Source organism: Struthio camelus, chromosome 15 (genome assembly GCF_040807025.1).
Source record: "Struthio camelus isolate bStrCam1 chromosome 15, bStrCam1.hap1, whole genome shotgun sequence".
Classification (NCBI taxonomy): domain Eukaryota; kingdom Metazoa; phylum Chordata; class Aves; order Struthioniformes; family Struthionidae; genus Struthio; species Struthio camelus.
Window position 1 is genome coordinate 19,321,750 of NC_090956.1, and position 18,981 is coordinate 19,340,730.

General features: G+C 52.3%; 4 protein-coding genes across 9 annotated transcripts in view; 2 read left to right on the forward strand and 2 right to left on the reverse strand.

The window, feature by feature from the left end:
* The window catches only part of RHBDF1 (rhomboid 5 homolog 1), a 40,829-nt gene extending 30,858 nt beyond the window's left edge, over positions 1-9,971 (forward strand). For all 4 annotated transcript variants that reach the window (XM_068909119.1, XM_009674647.2, XM_009674648.2 and 1 more), the window contains exons 8-18: positions 1,782-2,033; positions 2,671-2,782; positions 3,953-4,027; positions 4,605-4,766; positions 4,880-4,980; positions 5,745-5,808; positions 6,259-6,353; positions 7,302-7,377; positions 7,918-8,018; positions 8,288-8,441; positions 9,213-9,971. In XM_068909119.1, coding sequence (XP_068765220.1) covers positions 1,782-2,033; positions 2,671-2,782; positions 3,953-4,027; positions 4,605-4,766; positions 4,880-4,980; positions 5,745-5,808; positions 6,259-6,353; positions 7,302-7,377; positions 7,918-8,018; positions 8,288-8,441; positions 9,213-9,632 — 1,612 coding nt within the window. In that variant the 3' untranslated portion in view covers positions 9,633-9,971. The remainder of the gene's footprint in view (positions 1-1,781; positions 2,034-2,670; positions 2,783-3,952; positions 4,028-4,604; positions 4,767-4,879; positions 4,981-5,744; positions 5,809-6,258; positions 6,354-7,301; positions 7,378-7,917; positions 8,019-8,287; positions 8,442-9,212) is intronic.
* Positions 9,972-10,112: 141 nt separating this feature from the next.
* Positions 10,113-13,870, reverse strand: SNRNP25 (small nuclear ribonucleoprotein U11/U12 subunit 25). Of its 2 annotated transcripts, none has more exons than XM_068909120.1 (6): positions 13,738-13,870; positions 13,552-13,642; positions 13,044-13,149; positions 12,858-12,932; positions 11,734-11,796; positions 10,113-10,326 (listed from the first exon to the last, which is right to left on the reverse strand). In XM_068909120.1, exons 1-5 carry the CDS (start codon positions 13,849-13,851, stop codon positions 11,742-11,744), a joined length of 441 nt encoding a protein of 146 aa, XP_068765221.1. In that variant the 5' UTR covers positions 13,852-13,870; the 3' UTR covers positions 10,113-10,326; positions 11,734-11,741. The 2 variants fall into 2 exon arrangements, with proteins under 2 accessions (XP_068765221.1, XP_068765223.1); XM_068909122.1 differs by lacking the exon at positions 10,113-10,326 and adding an exon at positions 11,266-11,352.
* On the forward strand, positions 13,871-14,437 carry POLR3K (RNA polymerase III subunit K). Its single transcript, XM_068909123.1, has 3 exons — positions 13,871-14,002; positions 14,085-14,172; positions 14,258-14,437. Exons 1-3 carry the CDS (start codon positions 13,892-13,894, stop codon positions 14,383-14,385), a joined length of 327 nt encoding a protein of 108 aa, XP_068765224.1. The 5' UTR covers positions 13,871-13,891; the 3' UTR covers positions 14,386-14,437.
* A 794-nt stretch (positions 14,438-15,231) lies between these two features.
* GTF3C1 (general transcription factor IIIC subunit 1) overlaps positions 15,232-18,981 on the reverse strand; it is a 58,863-nt gene continuing 55,113 nt past the window's right edge. For both annotated transcript variants that reach the window (XM_068909118.1, XM_068909117.1), the window contains exons 36-37: positions 18,124-18,316; positions 15,232-16,554 (exon numbers count right to left, since the gene is read on the reverse strand). In XM_068909118.1, the coding sequence (XP_068765219.1) occupies positions 16,333-16,554; positions 18,124-18,316 (415 nt within the window). In that variant the 3' untranslated portion in view covers positions 15,232-16,332. The remainder of the gene's footprint in view (positions 16,555-18,123; positions 18,317-18,981) is intronic.

The following is an 18,981-nucleotide window of genomic DNA, read 5'->3' on the forward strand; positions in this document are numbered from 1 at the left end:
TGTCTCTTCAGGCAGCGAGGGTTTATCTTGGCAGAGGCTGACTGCGGAGACTAGCACAGGAGATACTGGGAAACAGCACGTCCCTAGCACAGAAGCAACTTGAACTTTCAGGGCAAGAGCAAGCTGTAGTGGACTCTGCACCTTCTATTGGAGAAAGGCTTCCCAAAAGAGATGTCATGGAAGGGTTATCCCAGTTGGGGCTTTCAGCTTTGTAAAACGTGTCTTCTGCTAGGTGCAGTATTGCAAAGAGATGAAGTTCCATAGCCATGTTTTTGGCTAATCAGGTATCAATTTCTCCCTCATTGTGTTGCTTGTTCATGCTCCAAAGCTGTTTTGACGTCTCTGAGACGCTCTGGTGAGCTTTCAGAAAAAAGGTGGAACGCTAGTTTCTCTAACGAGTTCTGATAATGATTATTTTTGTGCAGAGGGCTTATTTAGGAAGCCAGAGGAGGTATCTGTAAGCCAGAGACTAGAACTTGTATCAAGGAACATGCCTACCAAAAGCTGGCCAGTCACCAAGGGCGAAGTAGTAGCAGTATTTTTTTGTCAAGGTCTGGATTCTGTGGACGGCATGCTCCTGACCTCCAAACAGCTGTTTAAGAAAAAAGAATACAAAAAAACGGCTGAAGATGATGCAGACTTGTAAAGCAGGGGCTATTCACCAGCAGCTGTGCAATGTTCTGCCCTTGCATGCTCTTTGGGAAAAAGCCTTTATGTAGACAGAGCTGCTTGGGATTGTTATTATGCTGTTGAAGCCTGGCTTGGTTTGGTTTTGTTTTTTCCTGAGAATTGCATGCATCAGGACAAATAAAGGGTATAGTGGAAGATGGGTCCTGAGAGGTAACTGGCACAGCTTGCAGCATGTGACAGTGTCACTGTCTCGGGCTGGGAAGGTGCTTGGATTTCTGCTCTTCTCCTTTGTCCGGTTTGATGGGTGCTGGGTTTAACTTACCGTTCTGATTACAGTAAAATACTTCAAGGGTGGATTTTCCCTGCAGGGCAAAACTGCACTTTCCATTTCATAGCAGAGAAGTAAGAGGAATGAAGTAGAGGAGGAAATAGATGTACATGAGGGTTGGAACAGAGTCTTTGGGCTGTTGGCCCTGGAGGTGGTGAGGACACAGCCACGGATATGTCACATGTCTATTCTTCTCCATCTTTTTTGAATCAGGAGAGACCTCTCAGTCAAGGCTAGAGCTGAGAGAGAGGAAACTGGTTACAGTGGTCATACGGTGCTGCTGCTGCTCCCTGTTGCAGAATCCATACTGGGAGGGTGGAAATTGCATGTCCCCAAAATGAAAATGCCCCATGATGCTTGGCCATGGCCTTTGCATTGTAACCTGTTGCTGAGACAACTCTGAAAAGCTTTGAGAGCTCCTTGTTGGTGGGGCTTAGTTTGGCACAGCTTCCTTGTGCCACCTTCTGCACGTGGTCCTGCACTGTCATCACGTAGAGCTGCCTGACTTTGGAAATGCAGCTGCCACTTCAGGGCCCCTTGTCTGCTGTCAGCTGTGGCCCATCCTTGCTGGGTGGGCACAGAACAAGCCACGGAGAACACTCGATGGATGCTGGAAACAAGCAGGCAGCGCCAGGGATCTTCTGTGTGACTGGAAGCCTGTGCAGGAGACATGCTTGTACCTAACACGCCTGGACAAAATCAAGACATGAGGATGTGCTGTGGGGGAAGAATGAACAGAAGGGCTTGTTTTGCTGGAGAGGGATTGGTCCCTCCTGCTGTGCCATGAGGAAGGAAATCATTTCTGTCCCACTTCGTGTTTCAGCCCACTGGAGCGAGGCTGGAGGAAGCAAAAGGACGGGGCCCTGGCACAGCCCAAAGTCCGCTTGCGGCAGGAGGTGGTGAGCGTGAGCCCGCAGAAGCGTGGCCAGCGCATTGCTGTTCCCGTCAGGAAGCTCTTCGCCAAGGAGAAGAGACCATATGGGCTGGGAATGGTGGGGAAGCTGACAAATCGCACCTACCGCAAGCGCATAGACAGCTATGTCAAGCGGCAGATCGAGGATATGGACGATCACAGGTAAGAGCTGCAGTCACAGGAGGGTGTCCCAACAAAACTAGCAAGTGATTGAATGCCATTGCCCCTTGAGGACTCAGGCACTTCCTGAGGGTGGCTGGGTGAAACCTGCTGCTCGAGACCATATCCCTGAAGCACAGCATCATTAAACTGCAGCAGAGAGCAGCACGTTAGCATCACCAGGCACTGGGAACTTGCCCGACTCCTTGTGTTGCTTTGGGTGCCAGTATCTCTGCTGCTGGTGAGGGATGGTGGGTCTCTGCCATGCCAGTGCTGTCCTGGGAGAGATGATGAACAGGAGGGTGCAGGTTTCCCTGTCTCTGATCGTTCCGCTAAAGTCGTTATTTCAGACATGCAGCACATGCTGGTGTCAAGCTTATATGTTCATAGTTGTTTTTCTTGGCAGAGGGTGGCTTGCCCTGTGCTTTGGGGGTCAGAGTAGACAGAGGGTTGTCTGCCAGCAAGATCTTAGGTCATTGCCTCCAGTCTTGTGCATCCTGGGCGATCTTAGCCCTGTTCCCCAGAGTCTGCCAGGCCCCTGGGGAAAAACAGCAGGTTTTCTCCTGTGCTCCATGAACAGATGTAATGTGCCTGGTTTTCAACCTTTGATTTCTCTCCCTTTTCTCTCCCCTCTATTCAGGCCTTTCTTCACGTACTGGGTCACCTTCGTGCATTCGCTCATCACCATCCTTGCGGTGTGCATCTACGGAATCGCCCCTGTGGGGTTCTCACAACATGAGACTGTCGATTCGGTAAGTAAATCCCCATGATCTGCCTGAGCTGTGGTTGCCTCTCAGCCACCAGCCATTGGCTCCACGTCGTAATCCCTAGCATATCGGCTACTTGCCCAAAGCCTTGATAGCCGGACACCAGACTCCAGCCTTGGGGGGCTGCCTGCAGCATCTCTGTGAATCAGTCTCAGCCTGTGTACTGTCCACTCTCCCTCCTGCAGCCATACTGCTCTTGCCATTGCTTGCACCCACAGATCCCGTGCCAGCTGGACTGGGTGCTGGGTGGGCTTGGGCACGTTCCTGGGAGTTATGGCTTTTAGCAGTTATCTCTAGCTGGAGGAGAGGAGATCCCAGGGGGGTAGAAAGAAGACTTGCCAGCAGCGCTGGAATTTCTTTCAGCTGTTTGCAGGGCAGTGGAGATGGGAACCCAGATTCCTGGCAGGTGGATTGAAAGGGGGTTTGTGCAGGCCCTTCAGCCCTTGGCACAGCATGGTGGGCTCTTTACAGGCTCTGGTTGCGTCCTTGCTGGGAGACCTTGGAGCAGCTTCTTCACCTCCTGGTGGAGACTAGGAGGAGGTTCACAGCAGGGAAATGTTTCAAATCTGAGTTAACTTTCTGCAGCAGCTGCAGGAATTTGCTCCTGCAGAGAGCAAAACTGACTTGTGTGGCTTTAAGAGCTGATCTCAAAGCTATTTGTAGCCTCCCCATGTGTTGTCAAAGATTTCTGTAAGGTATGCGTGCCTGCAGCTGTGTCCCTGCTCCATGTGGTGGGTGCTCTGTGGTCTCTCTCCACCTATGCATCTGAGAGCTTTCAGAGCACTGTCTCCTGGTGTCTGTGCCTGCACCACTGACACGAAAGATGCTGTGCCCACCTCTGATCTGTGTGAAGCTCTCTGCAAGCTTTCAACCACACGCAGACCTCCAGGCCTTGGGGTTTCCTGACAGTTGAAATAGCCAGAGATAGGCATTTGAAATGAAAACTTAGGATTGATGTGCCGAGGCGGAGCAGTTTGCCTTGCTGGGGTTTTGCCTGCTTTCTTGGAAAGGCCAGTTTGACAGAACTGTGTGTCCAGTCACCTGCTGTGGGGATTTCTGCTTCTCGCATGGGTGCTGCTTTCACCAGTCCCCTCTGCTTGCCCTGCCACCTCTGCGGGCAGCAGCTCACAGCGCTCTCGCTTTCCCTCCTCTCAGGTCTTACGGAACCGCGGGGTTTACGAAAACGTCAAATACGTCCAGCAAGAAAACTTCTGGATTGGCCCCAGCTCGGTGAGCACCATCAGCTGGGACCCTTGGTGGGTTGAGGGGGCTGCATGCCTCAGCTGGGCCACCCTGTGGGCTGGAGCCCTCTGCCACTTGGGGTCTGGTGCCAGGACTTTCCATGAGGCCCTGCTGTTCCTGCGAAGGTGCAGCCGTGCACCCTGCCCCAGCAGCCCTGCCGAATGGGTTAGTGGGAGGCTGGGATGGAGCGTGGCACTCCTGCTTTGCACCCTGTCTCTACAAAGCGAGGCATGGGGCCAAGAGAAAATATGTGAGTCCTGTGGCAGCTTTTCTGATGCTGGTCCCCACTGGTAAAAGCTGTAACGTCCCAAAGCCTCCTTTCCCATCCATAGTCCTGGCGTTGCTGAGGCCACGGTCAAGTAAATCCCTGGACTCTGTTTTGGGATTGCTTCTTCAGGGCAAATGTTGAGAATATGTCTGTGTGTAGGGCTCTCTTGTGCAGGACTCGTCCCTGGTCCCTTGGGCCCTGGCAGGGGTGCCCCTCACAGCGTCCCCCAGCCTGCTCTGCCCTGGTCAGCTCTTGTCTGCCCCTCAGCTGAGCTGAGTGTTTCCATCTCTCTTCCAGGAGGCCCTGATCCACCTGGGGGCCAAGTTCTCACCGTGCATGAGGCAGGACCAGCAAGTGCACAGCTTCATCAGCGCCAAGCGGGAGAAGGAGAAACACTCAGCTTGCTGTGTGCGCAATGACAAATCGGGCTGTGTGCAGACCTCGGAGGAGGAGTGTTCGGTGAGTGCAGAGGCCCCTTTCCCCACTGTTCCTGTGGGCTCAGGGCTGCTTCTGTTGATGTCTCTCCTGCCCTGGGCTTCACAGTGATGCCTCTCCTCTCCCCTCTCCTGCAGTCCACCCTGGCCGTGTGGGTGAAGTGGCCCCACCACCCCAGCACACCAATGCTGGCGGGAAGCAAGAGGCAGTTTGGGTCTGTTTGTCACCAGGACCCCAGGTAGGTCCTGCCTCTCCCAGCTGCCATCCTGGGGACACCAGTGTTGCTGTGGCAGAGGAGTCAGAGAGGCATGGTGGACCAGGCCGGTTCATTGCTAGGCAGGCAACAGCTGCTCTGAGGACCAAAGGACATGCGGGTGGTGATGTTCTTACCTGCACTGATAGAGATCAGGGTACCCAACAAAGGGCAGGTGCTGAGGCTTGCTGGGGGTGCAGGGGAGTTTGAGGCAGAGCTTGGATGCTGTGTGGCACTGCCCAGATGCTGACGGCACAGGCTGGCCCTGCTTGGTGGTCAGCAGGCATGTTCCCAGCACAGCCATGCCCAGAAGCCCTGCCACCCACAGGGCTCTGTAGGGTCAGTCTGCTCCGATGACTTCTGGGGAGGACGCCTGTGCCCTTGGTCACCATGGTTGGGACCAGCTGAATCCCCACCATTGGGGTTGTGCCCACTTGGATGAGTTGTGCCAACTCGCCAGCTCCAGCGAGTTGTTGGGCAGTTCTGTGCTCTCTGATGGCTACCTTGTGCCGACACTGTGATGTCTACTCGCTTGAAGGAGACTGTGACCCCCTTACTAGTGGCTTTGATCAGCAGATCTTTGGCTGATCCAGTGTAGCGTGTTGCCAGCCCTGTCCCAGGGACAGAGGAGACCTGTGGGACAGCAGCCTGGGGTCAGGGCAGTGCGGTGACTCTCAGGGTAATCCCACCTGCTGCTGGTGCTGGGGAAAGTTGTTTCTCTGGGTGATCTCGGCTTTCTGTTGCTGCAGGGTGTGTGAGCAGCCAGCCTCGACAGAGCCACACGAGTGGCCGGACGACATCACCAAATGGCCGGTGAGCGTTGCCGGCAGCACGGGACCTGTGCTGGCGGCTGTGATGGCGTTTGCAGCCCTGGGCATCCTGCTGTGGAGAGCCACAGCAGTGTTGGTGGAAGGGGCCCCAGGCTCTCTGGTGCAGCCTCCCACTTGCAGCAGGGCTGTTGCAAACACCAGATCAGAGCGGCCTTGGCTTTATCTAGGGAAGGCTTGAAGCCTTCCAAGGCCTCTCGTGGGCCCTGCCAGGAGAATGACTCAGTCAAGGGGCTGTTTTCATCACTCAGCAGTCAGGTGGTGGTGGTGATTCAGGTCCTGGAGGCCCAGGTAAATGGGGGTGTCAGAGGAAGGAAGCCTCTGGGAGGTCTGTGTCTGTTGCGGGACTGGCTTCTTCCCAAGGGGCTGTTTTAACGTCATTCAGGCAGCAAGCAAAGCCACAGCTGTCTGACTGCAGCCTGTTGTCATCTTCCAGATCTGCACAAAAAACAGCGCTGGGAATTACACCAACCACCTTCACATGGACTGCGTGATCACAGGCCGGCCCTGCTGCATTGGGACCAAAGGAAGGTAACGAGTTTTACCTGTGTGGAGAAGAGCTGAGCATTGGCGTGAGGTGCAGGGCCTTTTCAGGTCATGTGCGCAGCTGCTCGTCCTCTTCCTTCCTGCGCAGAGCCCGGAGCTGGGACGAGGAGTCATGACAGGTCTCCTAGATGGAGTAGGGCTCTGGGGCGAGCATGGGATAATGAGTCCTTGGTGTGGGTCAGGATATCTCGCTCGCTCAACTGTTCCTGCACAGTCCGGAAGGACACGTATCCCTGGGGATTAAATACTTGTCCTGGGGAGTTCAGCACTTTTCCTTAGGAAGGGCCAGCTCGTTCCTGACATGCTGGGTTGGCTCCGGCATGGTGTCTTTGAACATTCGAGGAAATATCAGGAGACAACCTGCTCTAGGTTTGCTGAGAAGGGAGACAGTCTTCCCGCAGTCGTCTTCGTGTTGTTCCTCAGCTTGAGTAGTTACCCCGTATTTACTTAGGCCTGTTTTTTCCTGCTAGGGAGGAAAGTCAGTGCTGCCCTGAAAGCAGCTCTGTCCCTGAAGGTCATGACAGGACACCCTTGGCCTAGCCCCTACTTTGTGCTTTGCCAGCTGCCGAGCCAGAGGACTCCCTCAGCGACCCAGATCCCCCAAGCTGCGTTCTTTCTTTCTCAGCTGCAAATAGTTCACCTCAGCGTTTGTTTTGCAGTCCCTGCAGGCATGGCATTAGTGTGTATGGTGATTTGGGCTCCTGTTTGGGAGGGAAGCAGGAGGGGAGTATTGGAGAGCGGTACCCAAATCAAATGGGAATGTTTTAGTGTATGCATTGCAGAGACGTTGCAGCATGCTGGAGACAGCTCTTATGCCTGAACCTGGGATGAGGGGCAGTGGGATCAAGTGGCCTGGGAGGGCACTGGATAGTCCTTTGTGCCATCCCTGCGTGACATGCTATTTCTCATTTTAATTATTTCTGCCTTCTGTAGGTGTGAAATAACCTCCCGGGAGTATTGTGAATTCATGCGGGGCTATTTCCATGAGGAGGCAACACTCTGCTCTCAGGTAACTGCTGAGCCAGGGGTTTGGATGGCTGCACTCCTCCCTCTTGCTCCCCTTAGCAGCGTGGCAAGATCTGGAGGACGTTGTGAGGCAGTGTGGGTGGGAGTCCTGCATCCTGCTTCCAGGCCGAGCCCCACTGCTGAGTCCCACCTTGAACCCTGGGGAGGTCGCTGACCCAGACAGAAGCGGTAGAGAGATGGCCCTCTGGGGAGACTGGTTCGGGACTTGAGGCTGGCAACCACAAGAGCCCAACACCAGGCCGCTGTATGAGCACTAGGAATGCACCTGGCTTGCTCCGTGGGTGAGCCAGTGGCGATGGCTCCCTTGTAAGTGCGTTGGAGCAAAGAATAACGGAGTAAAGCTGCATTAGGATATGACTGGGGACACACGTGATTGTGTTTCGGAGACAACATTAGGACTTGATGCAGTGGAGAAGAGGGTGGAGAGCTGCCTCCTCAGAACTAGGTGCAGTCTCTGTGCGCTGGCCTTGGTAAATAGCCAAGCTGGGTGGCACACTTCATGACTCTGCTTTTGTTGCCCTAGGTGCACTGCATGGATGACGTCTGTGGACTCCTGCCTTTCCTAAATCCAGAAGTCCCTGACCAGTTCTACCGCCTCTGGCTCTCACTTTTCCTCCATGCTGGGTAAGTGTAAAGCTTCCAGTGGCTGAGGGAGCCCTGGACCCTGGCGCTGGGATTGTTGAGGGCTGTCCGGCAGGCCCGTCCCTGGGAGACTGGGGAGGGGGGCTGAGCTGTTGTCCTGGCTGAGATTCTGTAGGTAGAGTTTGCTGGTAGAGAGGTGGGCCAGGCTGGGCGAGACCTGCAGCTCTCCATGAGGCTGGGCAAGAAACAAGCGAGGACAGGGGATGTCTTCAGAGGCTGCTGCTTCAGCTCCTGTACTCTGAACTTGGCAGGATCCTGCACTGTCTGGTTTCAGTCTGTTTCCAAATGACGATCCTGCGGGACCTGGAGAAGCTGGCAGGATGGCATCGCATTTCTATCATCTACCTGCTCAGTGGCATTACTGGGAACCTTGCCAGTGCAATATTCCTACCCTACAGAGCAGAGGTGGGTCTCCTACAGGCTAGGGTCCCACCAACTTGTCCTGACTGCTACAATGAACACAGGCCTTCTCTGTATGCCTGTGGTGGGCTGGCTGGCAGAGGCAGAGAAACCAGAGCTGGGCTCATCTCTGCAGCACATGGCTTGTGCAGATTTGTAGCTAGAAAGGCAGCACCACACCCTCATCTAATTGCTAAGCAGTAGAATCTGCCAGAATACCTTGGGCCTTCCATGGGACTGGCCTATTTGGGCTGCAGTAAGAAGGCTGCCTCTTGCAATGAATGGGCTACTGCTTTTTGTCCAGCCAGAGCACAAGAGGCTCCTTGCAGGTCTGGGAACCGAGATCTGTAGCTAGTGCCAGAGACCTTCCACATGAGTGGCAGGCAGCTGAGGGTGAGGGAAAAGGGCAGAGCTTGCCTTACTCACACACACTGTCCAGGACTGTCCTTGTCCTTCATTGAGGAAAAGTAGGTGGTGGGAGGGAGGAGAAGGGAGCTTGAGTCTTCACCCTGGTGACTCAGACCAGATCTGCCTTCCTTAAACATAAAATCAGTTCTGGCAATAGCTGGCCTCATCCAGGCTGCCTCGATCCCAAGATCGGACTAGGCCCTTTACTCCTTAAACTCCATTATAAGGACAAAGGCTTGGGCTGCAGCATCTCCTTCCCAAGTATTCCTGAACAAGGAGCTGCCAGGTAACTGTAATGCCTGGAGCTGGCTGCAGAAGCCAGGCAGGTGGCATGTGGCTGATGTTACTCATAATGCTCTTCTTCTGCAGGTTGGCCCTGCAGGATCCCAGTTTGGGATTCTGGCCTGTCTCTTTGTGGAGCTCTTCCAGAGTTGGCAAATCCTGGCACGCCCATGGAGGGCCTTCTTCAAGCTGCTGGCAGTGGTGCTTTTTCTTTTTGCCTTTGGCCTCCTGCCTTGGATTGATAATTTTGCTCACATTTCAGGATTTATCAGTGGCTTCTTCCTCTCCTTTGCCTTCCTGCCCTACATTAGCTTTGGGAAGTTTGACTTGTATAGGAAGCGATGCCAAATTATAATTTTCCAGCTCATCTTCATTGCACTCTTCTCAGGACTTGTGATTCTGTTCTATTTCTACCCCATCAAGTGTGAGTGGTGTGAGTTCCTTACGTGTATACCATTCACAGACAAATTCTGTGAGAAATACGACCTGGATGCACAGCTCCACTGAAAGGCAAAGACTTGTTTCTCGAGCAGGCACTGGAGATGGACTGTCTTTGCATTTGCTGTGTTGGTTCCGTATGGACAGAGCCTCTAATCCAAATGACACTTCTAACCCTGCCCGTGGTTAATTTAAACTGTCTCCTTAGCACTTGGCAGGCATGTTTTGCCTTATCTCAGAAGACTCTGAAAACAGAATGTTTGTGCCTTGTTCAATTGTATTGAACCTTTTCTGCTGCCATTATTTTTATTACACTAGTTTCAATACTACATTTTTAACTAGAGTTGTTTACTACTGCTAAGGTGGTGATTAAATGGAAAGGTAGCGTTTTAGCTACTGTTAATTGTTCTGCGTAGTCTGTGGCTACATTTGTTACTTTCTCCTCTATGCTGTTTCCTGCCCCTGTAGGGTAGGTAAGTCCTTTTCTAGCACTCCAACCATAGCCAGACATGGGTTTGCAGGTGGAAATGAAATAAGGGCCATAAAGGCTTCAGAAAACCACATCGTCTCTTTAATCCCTGAAAAGGGACACAGCATACAGCTCCGAGGCAGATGTTTCAAACAGCAACTGCAGAAGCTGTGGCATCTGAGAGTTTCCATTCGACTCTGAGTCTGTTTCCATTTGAAATGCTACAACCTTTTCCTCTAGGAAGGTGCTGAATCCACAGAATGGTCTTGGTACAGCTGGATTATCTGCTTTTATCTGTTAAACAAAGAAAAGGTGTGACAGGGACAATAGTTACTGTGGTAATACAAGAGTCCAGCATGCAATACCTGGCCTAGGCTGTCCATGGGGATCAGCTACTGCCACAGGTGACCCACCAGTGGTCGTAGGCACCTCGAGGCAGATAGATAGAGCTCCTCTGTCAGGGCACACGTTTTCTTATGGTGGATACCGTGAGGATGGCAGCATTGAAAGAGGGGGGAAAAAAAAAGCCACTGTGGTGGCAAAATAACATTTTCTAACCCAGCCAGTTAAGAGTTACAAAACAAAATGAACAAACAGGCATTTGGAAAAGCTGATGATACCACTGCTTTTCAGAGTTTTAGATGTGTTTTTAGATGGGGGGAATAGGGAAGCTGACACAAGTTTAAACTTACTAAGCTTGAGAATCTTGGCCACACCATGCATTTATGTGTACATAACTTTTTTTTTAAAAAATGGCAGCCTCATACTGGAATCATGAGGTCCACATGGGTTACAAGGAGATAAATATACATGTATAATGTTTCCTGTGTTGGAAGCATTTTTAAATGCATCAGTTGCACAAAAATACCATGAACGAAAGTTTTCTAGCAGCATGCCCGGCTTCGCAGGACAATGAATCAGCTGAATTCAAGTCTCTGTAAACTAGAAAATGGAGAAACTGAGAACGTAAACACAGGACATGAGCTGACGTCTCTCTTTTCTCTAGCTTGCAGGAAAAGGGCTCAAAATACATCCTCTGTGGAACAGTGGAGAACATGCTATGTTTGCTGTTGCATTTACTTATGTACACCCAATGGACGTTTCTGTTAACTGCAGGTGCTCTGCATGGTACAGGAAGGAGCTAGGAGCAGAGCGGGAGAAAGTTGCTCTGCTCTGTCTGGAGATAGTCTGAGACACAAAGAAGGATCAAATGAGCTGGGTGATGGCAATCACCTGTAGGCACAGAGAGCCCTTCTTTCTCCTAGGGATTAGTTAGCAGCCTGCCGCATTCCTGACAGTGAGCTCCAGAAATGATGAAGCCTAAAAGAAAGCAGCATCCTAGAAGCAGTCGTAAGGGCAAAGGAGCACTGCATTTAATGAGTCCCAGGATGTTGTGGGAGCAGATTCAGAATCCAAATGCAAGACAAGGTTAGAGATAAGCCATTGTCAGCACTAAGATACACCATTTCAGGAGCAGCAGCAATGCTATAAAGACACTGCGTTAGCATCCATGGCACAGGCTACAAAACCAAAATGTGGAAATGGACTAGAGCCAGGCTGTGTGCCTAATGCAGATATGGGCATTTAGGAATGCTCTGCTAAGCAGTGGAGAGCAGCAATATCAGCTGCTACAAGCATTAGCACTAGCCCTGGGAAAAGGAGGATGCTCTGGTAGCTCTTAATGGATTTTTCAGGACTTACCTGACAAGTTACTTTCGAAGTTTCTTTATGAAGCTGACCTCATCGCGGTTTCTAATGCCATACCTGAACAGAGAGTGATGCTGTTACATGCTAATTCCCCAGGAACCACCACCTTTGACGGACATCCTATTAGCCTCCTCTTTCCCCTGGGGAGATGGACTCATACTTTCAGGTGCTGTGCTTTAATGCAGGACAAAGTCGAATTCTCACCTGCGTGAGTAGAACATCCTGCCAGGACTCCAAGATGTGATCATCTACCTTTTAAACTGCAACACAGCCCAAGCGTAACAGCTATCACCCACAGATCGATCTTTCAGGGACAGCTTTCCTTACCTACGGCTGTCTTTCTAGGGCTTTTTCCTGCTTGCTAAATTTGTTTATATTACTTGAGACAGCTCCTGCTCCTCACCACCACCCCCAAAAGGGGTGTTGGACTAGATCACTCCACATCAACACATGCTGTGATTCCACGACTCCAAACACTCCACCTGATTGATTGCCTCCTTCAGACCACCTTGGATGCCCTCCCCCACGTGATGTGATGTGACCTGTCCCCATCCTCCCTTTGGTAGCTGCTCTCCGTGCGCTTCCATTAACACACACACACCAGTTCCCCAGACACGAATGGATGTGGTCCTCTGAACTAATGTGCATCAGGCGCGTGACACCAGCCTTTCTTTGCCTTCTCCGCCTGCTACTTGCCTTACCTCTCAGCCATACTTTTTTCGTGTTGTCTCTGCAGGGTACCTAAGGTGAGAACTGAGCAAACATGACCTATTCTGCCTTAGTTTTGGCATGGACACCAAAGGGTGATACGGGGGGGGCCAGATGTGGTGCGAACGGGATGCTCTCAGCGCAGGACAAGCTGTGGCTGGGGAACGAGCCCAGGCGGCCTCTCGGCCAGTCGGTCAGCGGCGGAGCGGTTGCATCGCCTGAAATGCCAGCCCTGCCTCGCAGTGATTTTTTTTTTTTATTTTGGGGGGGGGGTGGTGCAGAACCTAAGTGAGCCAGAGCAGAGCAGCCCAGACTGATCCCTGCCTGTGCAGCTGCTTTGCGGGCTACCCGGACAGCTTGACTCCAGCTCGTCCCCATCCCTCCCCAGCAAACCGCAGACGCCCGCTCACTCTCTCAGCTTCTTCCTGTCGTCTGCCAGCTTTTCTCCAGCGTAGGTTAAGTGGTATGTCCTCCATATGTACTTCCTGGGGAGGGAAAACGCTCAGGGCGGGCGGCAGGAGGAACTGCCCGCCTTGGAAAGGCCACCGAGGTGGGGTTTTGGGGGGGGGGGGTCCTCCGGCCCGCGCCCCGCTCACCAGCTGAGGTGCTGGGCGCCGCCCTGCCGCGCCTGCCGCAGCTGCACGTGCCGCCGCAGCGCCTTCTTCAGCTCCAGCACCGAGGCGTTCTGCACCACCACCACGGCTGCGGGGGCCGGGGGGGACCGGGGGCGGCTCAGCGGGGCCTGTCCGCTCCCCCCGCCCCGGCCCCGGCCCGGCCCCCCCCACCCCGCTCCCCCGGCCCCCCCAACCTCCCCCGGCCCCCCCAACCCCCCCAACCCCCCCCACCCCGGCCCCCAACCTCCCCCCGCCCCGCCCCGGCCCCCCCAACCCCCCCCACCCCGGCCCCCAACCTCCCCCCGCCCCGGCCCCGGCCCAGCCCCCCCCAACCTCCCCCGGCCCCCCGGCCCGGCCCCCCCAACCTCCCCCGGCCCCCCCAACCCCCCCAACCCCCACCCCGCCCCCCAACCTCCCTCGGCCTCGCCCCCGGCCCGGCCCCCCCCAACCCCCCCCGGCCCCCCGGCCCGGCCCCCCCCCCGGTACGCACGCATGGTTTCGCCGTCCGCCTTGCAGACGCGCACGGTCATGGCCTGCCCGTACTCGAGCGCCACCTGCGAGCCGATCTCCTCCGGCGTCACCTGCGGGCGGCACCGCCGCGACACGGGAGCGACGCGCCCCGTGGGCCGCGCCGCCCCCCCCGCCCGGGCCCCGCCCCGGCCGCCGCGGGCCCCACCTGAGGCGGCAGGTCGCAGAGCAGCGGGTCCTGCACCAGCCGCGCCAGCGCCGCCTGGAAGAGCTCCAGCACCTCGGCGTGCGCCAGCTCCTCCTCGGGCTCCGCCGCCGCCATCGCCGCGCCGGAAGGGGCGGGCGGCGCCACGGAAGCGGCGATGCTGCTCTTCTGCCCGGCCTGCGGCAACGTCCTGGTGGCCGAGGAGGGGCCGCGGTGCCACCGCTTCGCCTGCACCACCTGCCCCTACGTGCGCAACGTAACGCGCAAGGTGCCGCGGGGGGGCGGGCCGGGCGGCGGGGGGGGGCGGGGGGGCGGGAGGCCGGGGCCCCGCTGACCGGCCGCGCCCGCAGGTGACGAGCAGGAAGTACCCGCAGCTGAAGGAGGTGGACGACGTGCTGGGCGGCGCGGCGGCCTGGGAGAACGTGGACTCCACCGCCGGTAGGGCCGGGCCGCGGGGCTGGGAGGGCGGCGGCGGCGGCGAGGGGCCCGCTCGGACTCACCTGGCGCCCGCCTGGCCCCGCAGAGCCGTGCCCCAAGTGCGAGCACCCCCGCGCCTACTTCATGCAGATCCAGACGCGCTCGGCCGACGAGCCCATGACCACCTTCTACAAGTGCTGCAACGCGCAGTGCGGCCACCGCTGGCGGGACTGAGCCGGGCCCCCCCCGGCCCCGGCCCCGGCCCCGGGCCCCCCCCCGGGCCCCGGGCCCAGGCCGGCGCCCGCGGCCCCGCGGCGGGAACACCAGGCCGGCCGCGCCGAGGCCTGCGCGGGGCGGCCGCGCTCTCCTGCAATAAAGCTGCCCGTGGATGGGAACAGCGTGGTCGTCGTGTGGTGGTGGTCGAAAAGCTGTCGTTCGGCCCTGGGCCACCAGTGCCGCGCGTCTCGGAAAAGGACCTTCAGAGGCCCCGACGTGACGTTCTCTGTGGGTGGGTGGTGGGGTGGGCAGGGGGGTTGGGACAGGACGGGCCCATGAGGCCCTCCTTGCTCCAAATCACCGTGGTTCTGCTATAAACGCACTCACTGAAATGAATGCTCTGCCTGGGTTGTGCTTACCATGCAACACATATTTAAAGCATTGCTTAAAATACTTAACGGAGAAGTCTAGGTAAAGGTTAAAAGCAGGGATCTTTCTTACAAGTAATAGTCATCAAACAGCAGCCTGGGTCTGTCTGGTGGGTGATAGAACAGAGGCCATAGCAAAGGTGAAGGAGGTCGCTTGGCTGTGCCACAGCCAGAAACCAGCATCAATGAGCAAGAAGTTGTACATAGGCAAACACAGTCACATATTCTGTTTAAAATCTTGCAAAAGCTGGAAAGCTGAAAAGCTGAAAATACGCGTAAAGCTTTGGGCAGCTAGAGTAGTGCCTTAGCGTTACAGGAATTTCTTTTGAAGAGGCAGAGTCAGACTCACTACTTCATCCTCAGCTCCAGCAAAAACAACACGAGCATCTTGGGGGGGGGGGAGAAAAAAAAGTCTGGCTTTTTATACCCACCTTAATTACATGGTTCACTCCTAGCCAACATACTCTTTAATTTGTCCATTAACAACAGGTGTAACACACTGTCTCGAAGTCAGTACTATTACAATACTACAACATTAAAGAATCTACAAGAATGCCTGCTGAAGAACCAATTTAGAACCACAAAACGCTACCGTTCTTTGCCAGTGTCTCTACATGGCAAGGAAGATGGGGGTAGCACTAGCACGGATATGATTTCTGCACTTTGTATTCTTGCATGAGGGAATTTGACAGCATACACTCCTCTGGGCAGTCCAGTTGGGGATGCATGCCTAAATATCGCTGACAAGTATGGTTTGACCTACACAGGTCGTTTCTCATCAACTTTTGTCCTTTGCAGTCAAATCAGATGGGTTCTCTCATTTCTCTCTGGGCATCGTGAACCGACTGGAAGCAGGAACAGACATATCAGTGAATTAAAACAAACAGGTAGGATGTAAAAGCCTAAGCAAGTAATATAGAAGCCGGCAGAATGCAGAGAGAGGTGATGAACTAGGGAAACAGGCATGCAGCAAAGTTCTAGATGGATGTGATTGAAAGGGCATATCGCCTCTGACAGTATCTTGCAGTTACTAAGATGAGCCCAGATAGGTCCTTCAAGATTTTACCATAGCATGGACGTGAAGAGCTACAGAGGTCTGAGTCAAAGACAAAACTCAGGTCACAGCTCTGAATGATGATCAAGATAACATGGTATTATTCCAAGAGGAAGACCGAGAAAGAAGCTTAAAAAGCAGGTAATTGTAAAGACTCATCAGACCGAGAATTTCATCTGGACAGGCGGTGAGAGGTCTCTGGAGTAGCCAGGTAAAGCTCAGCAGTCTGCATGAAGAGCATAGTTGAGTTTGCATAAAACCACAAAAGATAAGGGCAGAAACTGTGAATTATATGAGCATGTATTAAAATATGATTAAATATGACCTGTATCTTAATGTTAGATTTTACTCTCAGCTTAAATACATTCCAAAGTAAAAAGGATAAATAACTTTTCTTACTTAATAAAAAAAGAAGGAGCACAAATGCATTAACAGTCACTCCAACAGGCTAAACCCAGTTAACATGACTCAACTTTACATCTTTTATACATGGATCATCTGCACCCATTTATTCCAGTTAACTTCACAGGGAAACACTCTTCCCAGCCTGAGAGTACAGTCTATGGTAGGCTCATAGTATATTGTTGGGGTTTCACTCAGTTTGGGATTGTTCAGCTGTTCTTCCATAACTGGATGAGAAAAGAGAGACACTACTGATGGCTTTTTCATGTAGAACCGTTTGATGCAACCAAGAGCTTCCAGACCCTGTAGAAAAATTCAGATGTTTAGCTACAACAGTTGCACAAAAACACGTGTTAAACACTATTCTACCCATAGTGTTGTCAGAAACTGTACACCAAATTTATATGGCAGAGATTACAGCAGAACAAAGTAAGTTCACATAGCTGGGCACGTACTCATTTATCACTTTGCTTGTCAATTACTGTATCTATTGAAGATAAAACCTTCCAGCATAGTGATTGACATCTGGATACTAATACAGAATGTGTTCAACAACAGATCTCCAAAGTTTAGGACCAGTTACAAACCATTTTAGTGCCGCTCTATATGGAAAGTGTAGACTTCTGGCTTGCTTCTTGCTGAAGGCCGGCGTTCCTTCTCACAACCACACCCAGCAAGACAATGTATGTGCCGTAAATATCTAGTGTATATTTCGTGATCTTACCTAGATAGGCACCTAGATGTATTAATACTTGGTATTTTGCAGATAGAAGCTGTGTATACGCTTTCACAACCAGTTACTGTATTTATTGGCAGGGAAGAAGTTAGATTCAAGTTCTCTAATCTTGGAGAGTACCGGTAATTCCTTGATCTTGTGGATTTGAATTAATTTAAGCTGCCTAGGAATCTGTATTTCTCTCCTATATATACATCTGACTGCTAGACACTATGTATTATAGTCTTAAACCTGTCTACTGATCCTGCTGCTTTGCCCTTCTCCTGACCCTAACTAGCCTCTTGGTGGTCTTCCTGTGGAATAGGACATACGGGCATGCTGTGCTGGAACACCTAGGAAGTAGGAATAATGAGTCAGCACATGGTTGGTAGTGTACACAACTGGCATTAATACCAAAATGTATGAGAAGTGTGGCATATATATTGGAATATTAATTTCCATTGTTAAAAGGGGAAGTCGGTTATGGGAAGGACTGTGGTGCTACTCCTACCCTTAAGATTTTGAATCCTTGTAGAAAAGGAATCAAGCAGATTTCACTTGCAAAGAAAGCTATGGTGGCAGGCATACACTTCCAGATGCAAAAAAGACAGAAACTCAAGTTTTCTAACCATGTATTGTTCTACAATTAAGGATGTATGCCTTTAAGCAGGTTTGTAAAACCAGAAGGTACTATTTACAGTGTTGTCTAGCACAGACATTTCAGTCTGCTGCTCATGTCAAAAGACTACCAATCTGAAATATATATATGTAAGGAAAATTTAAGATAAACTCCATAGTGATTAACACTGCATTAAACCACCTAAGTTAATATTTCATGGTGACAAGCCACTCTTTAGTAACCAACTAGAATTCCAGCTGCATTTATATCCATTTCAGAAGAAAACTCAATTTTTTGAATCAATAGTACAGTAATTCAACAGACAGTGGTAAAGCAGGCCTCCATCCTCACTGCTAATAGTACCTTACTCTGGCTTTGATGAATTTGTTCCAAAGGGAGAAGGTTGTTTTTCATGGTCCATTGACAATTATCACCCATTGTTCTGGGACTCCCAGCAAAGGGTTTACTGACTGCTAAGTACAGACTAAGTGTGGAAGCTGAACCAGATTACAGATCAAACATCTGATGGCTCACATACCTGCAGTATCTCTAAGACAGCGACGGGCTGCAGTACTCCCATATAATGCTGCAACAGCATGCTTTCCGTTATGCCTGGTTTTGTCATGATGTGATAGAGCACAGCTTCCATCATTCCCTTGCACACAGGTTTATTCAGATTCCCATCCACAATCCTCCATGGTCTCCCAATGAAGCAGACATTCTCGCAGGCTCTGCAAAAGGAGGTTTAAGTTCAGCTCGATCAGTTGCTACTTTGATAGTGAGAAACGCAAACTGCTGGCTGCATTGAGACTCTTCCAACTCCCTGTACTAGCAGTCAAGAAAAAACACACTCGCAGGCATATCCTTGTCTTGTGATTTTATGCAAATATACTTACCCTGTCCTTAGTCTTTACTGGGTTTTCCTGATAGGAATGATTCTTCAAGCTAGATTTCCCATCATCAGCGTCACTGCTTACTAGAGAGTCTTACTGCATCCATTTCCAGTGTTCGCTCACATACTAGGTAAAAAAATTCTGCAGCTACTCTGAGAATGGGCAGAAACTGGTGCTAATCTACTGAACAGGTCTACAGACCTGAAGCATTTCATACCAGCTGTTCACCGTCTGAGAAGCACTCTTAGCACCATTATACCACCCAACAACCACCTTGTGTCTTACTGACCAGGAAAAGCTTTCTTTGCACTAGGCTCTAATATCCTCCAAAGGCCCACCCAAGACATGCTTCAATCTACAACATGCAGTAACAGTGCTCAGACAGGAAACTGAATTCCTTATTTTTAGCGTTTTGAGATCCAAGGAAAGACCCTGCAGGGAAATCCATACCTTCCCATATTGCAGTTTCTCCAGGCCTTTCCTGGGGAATTGTAAGCAGAGAC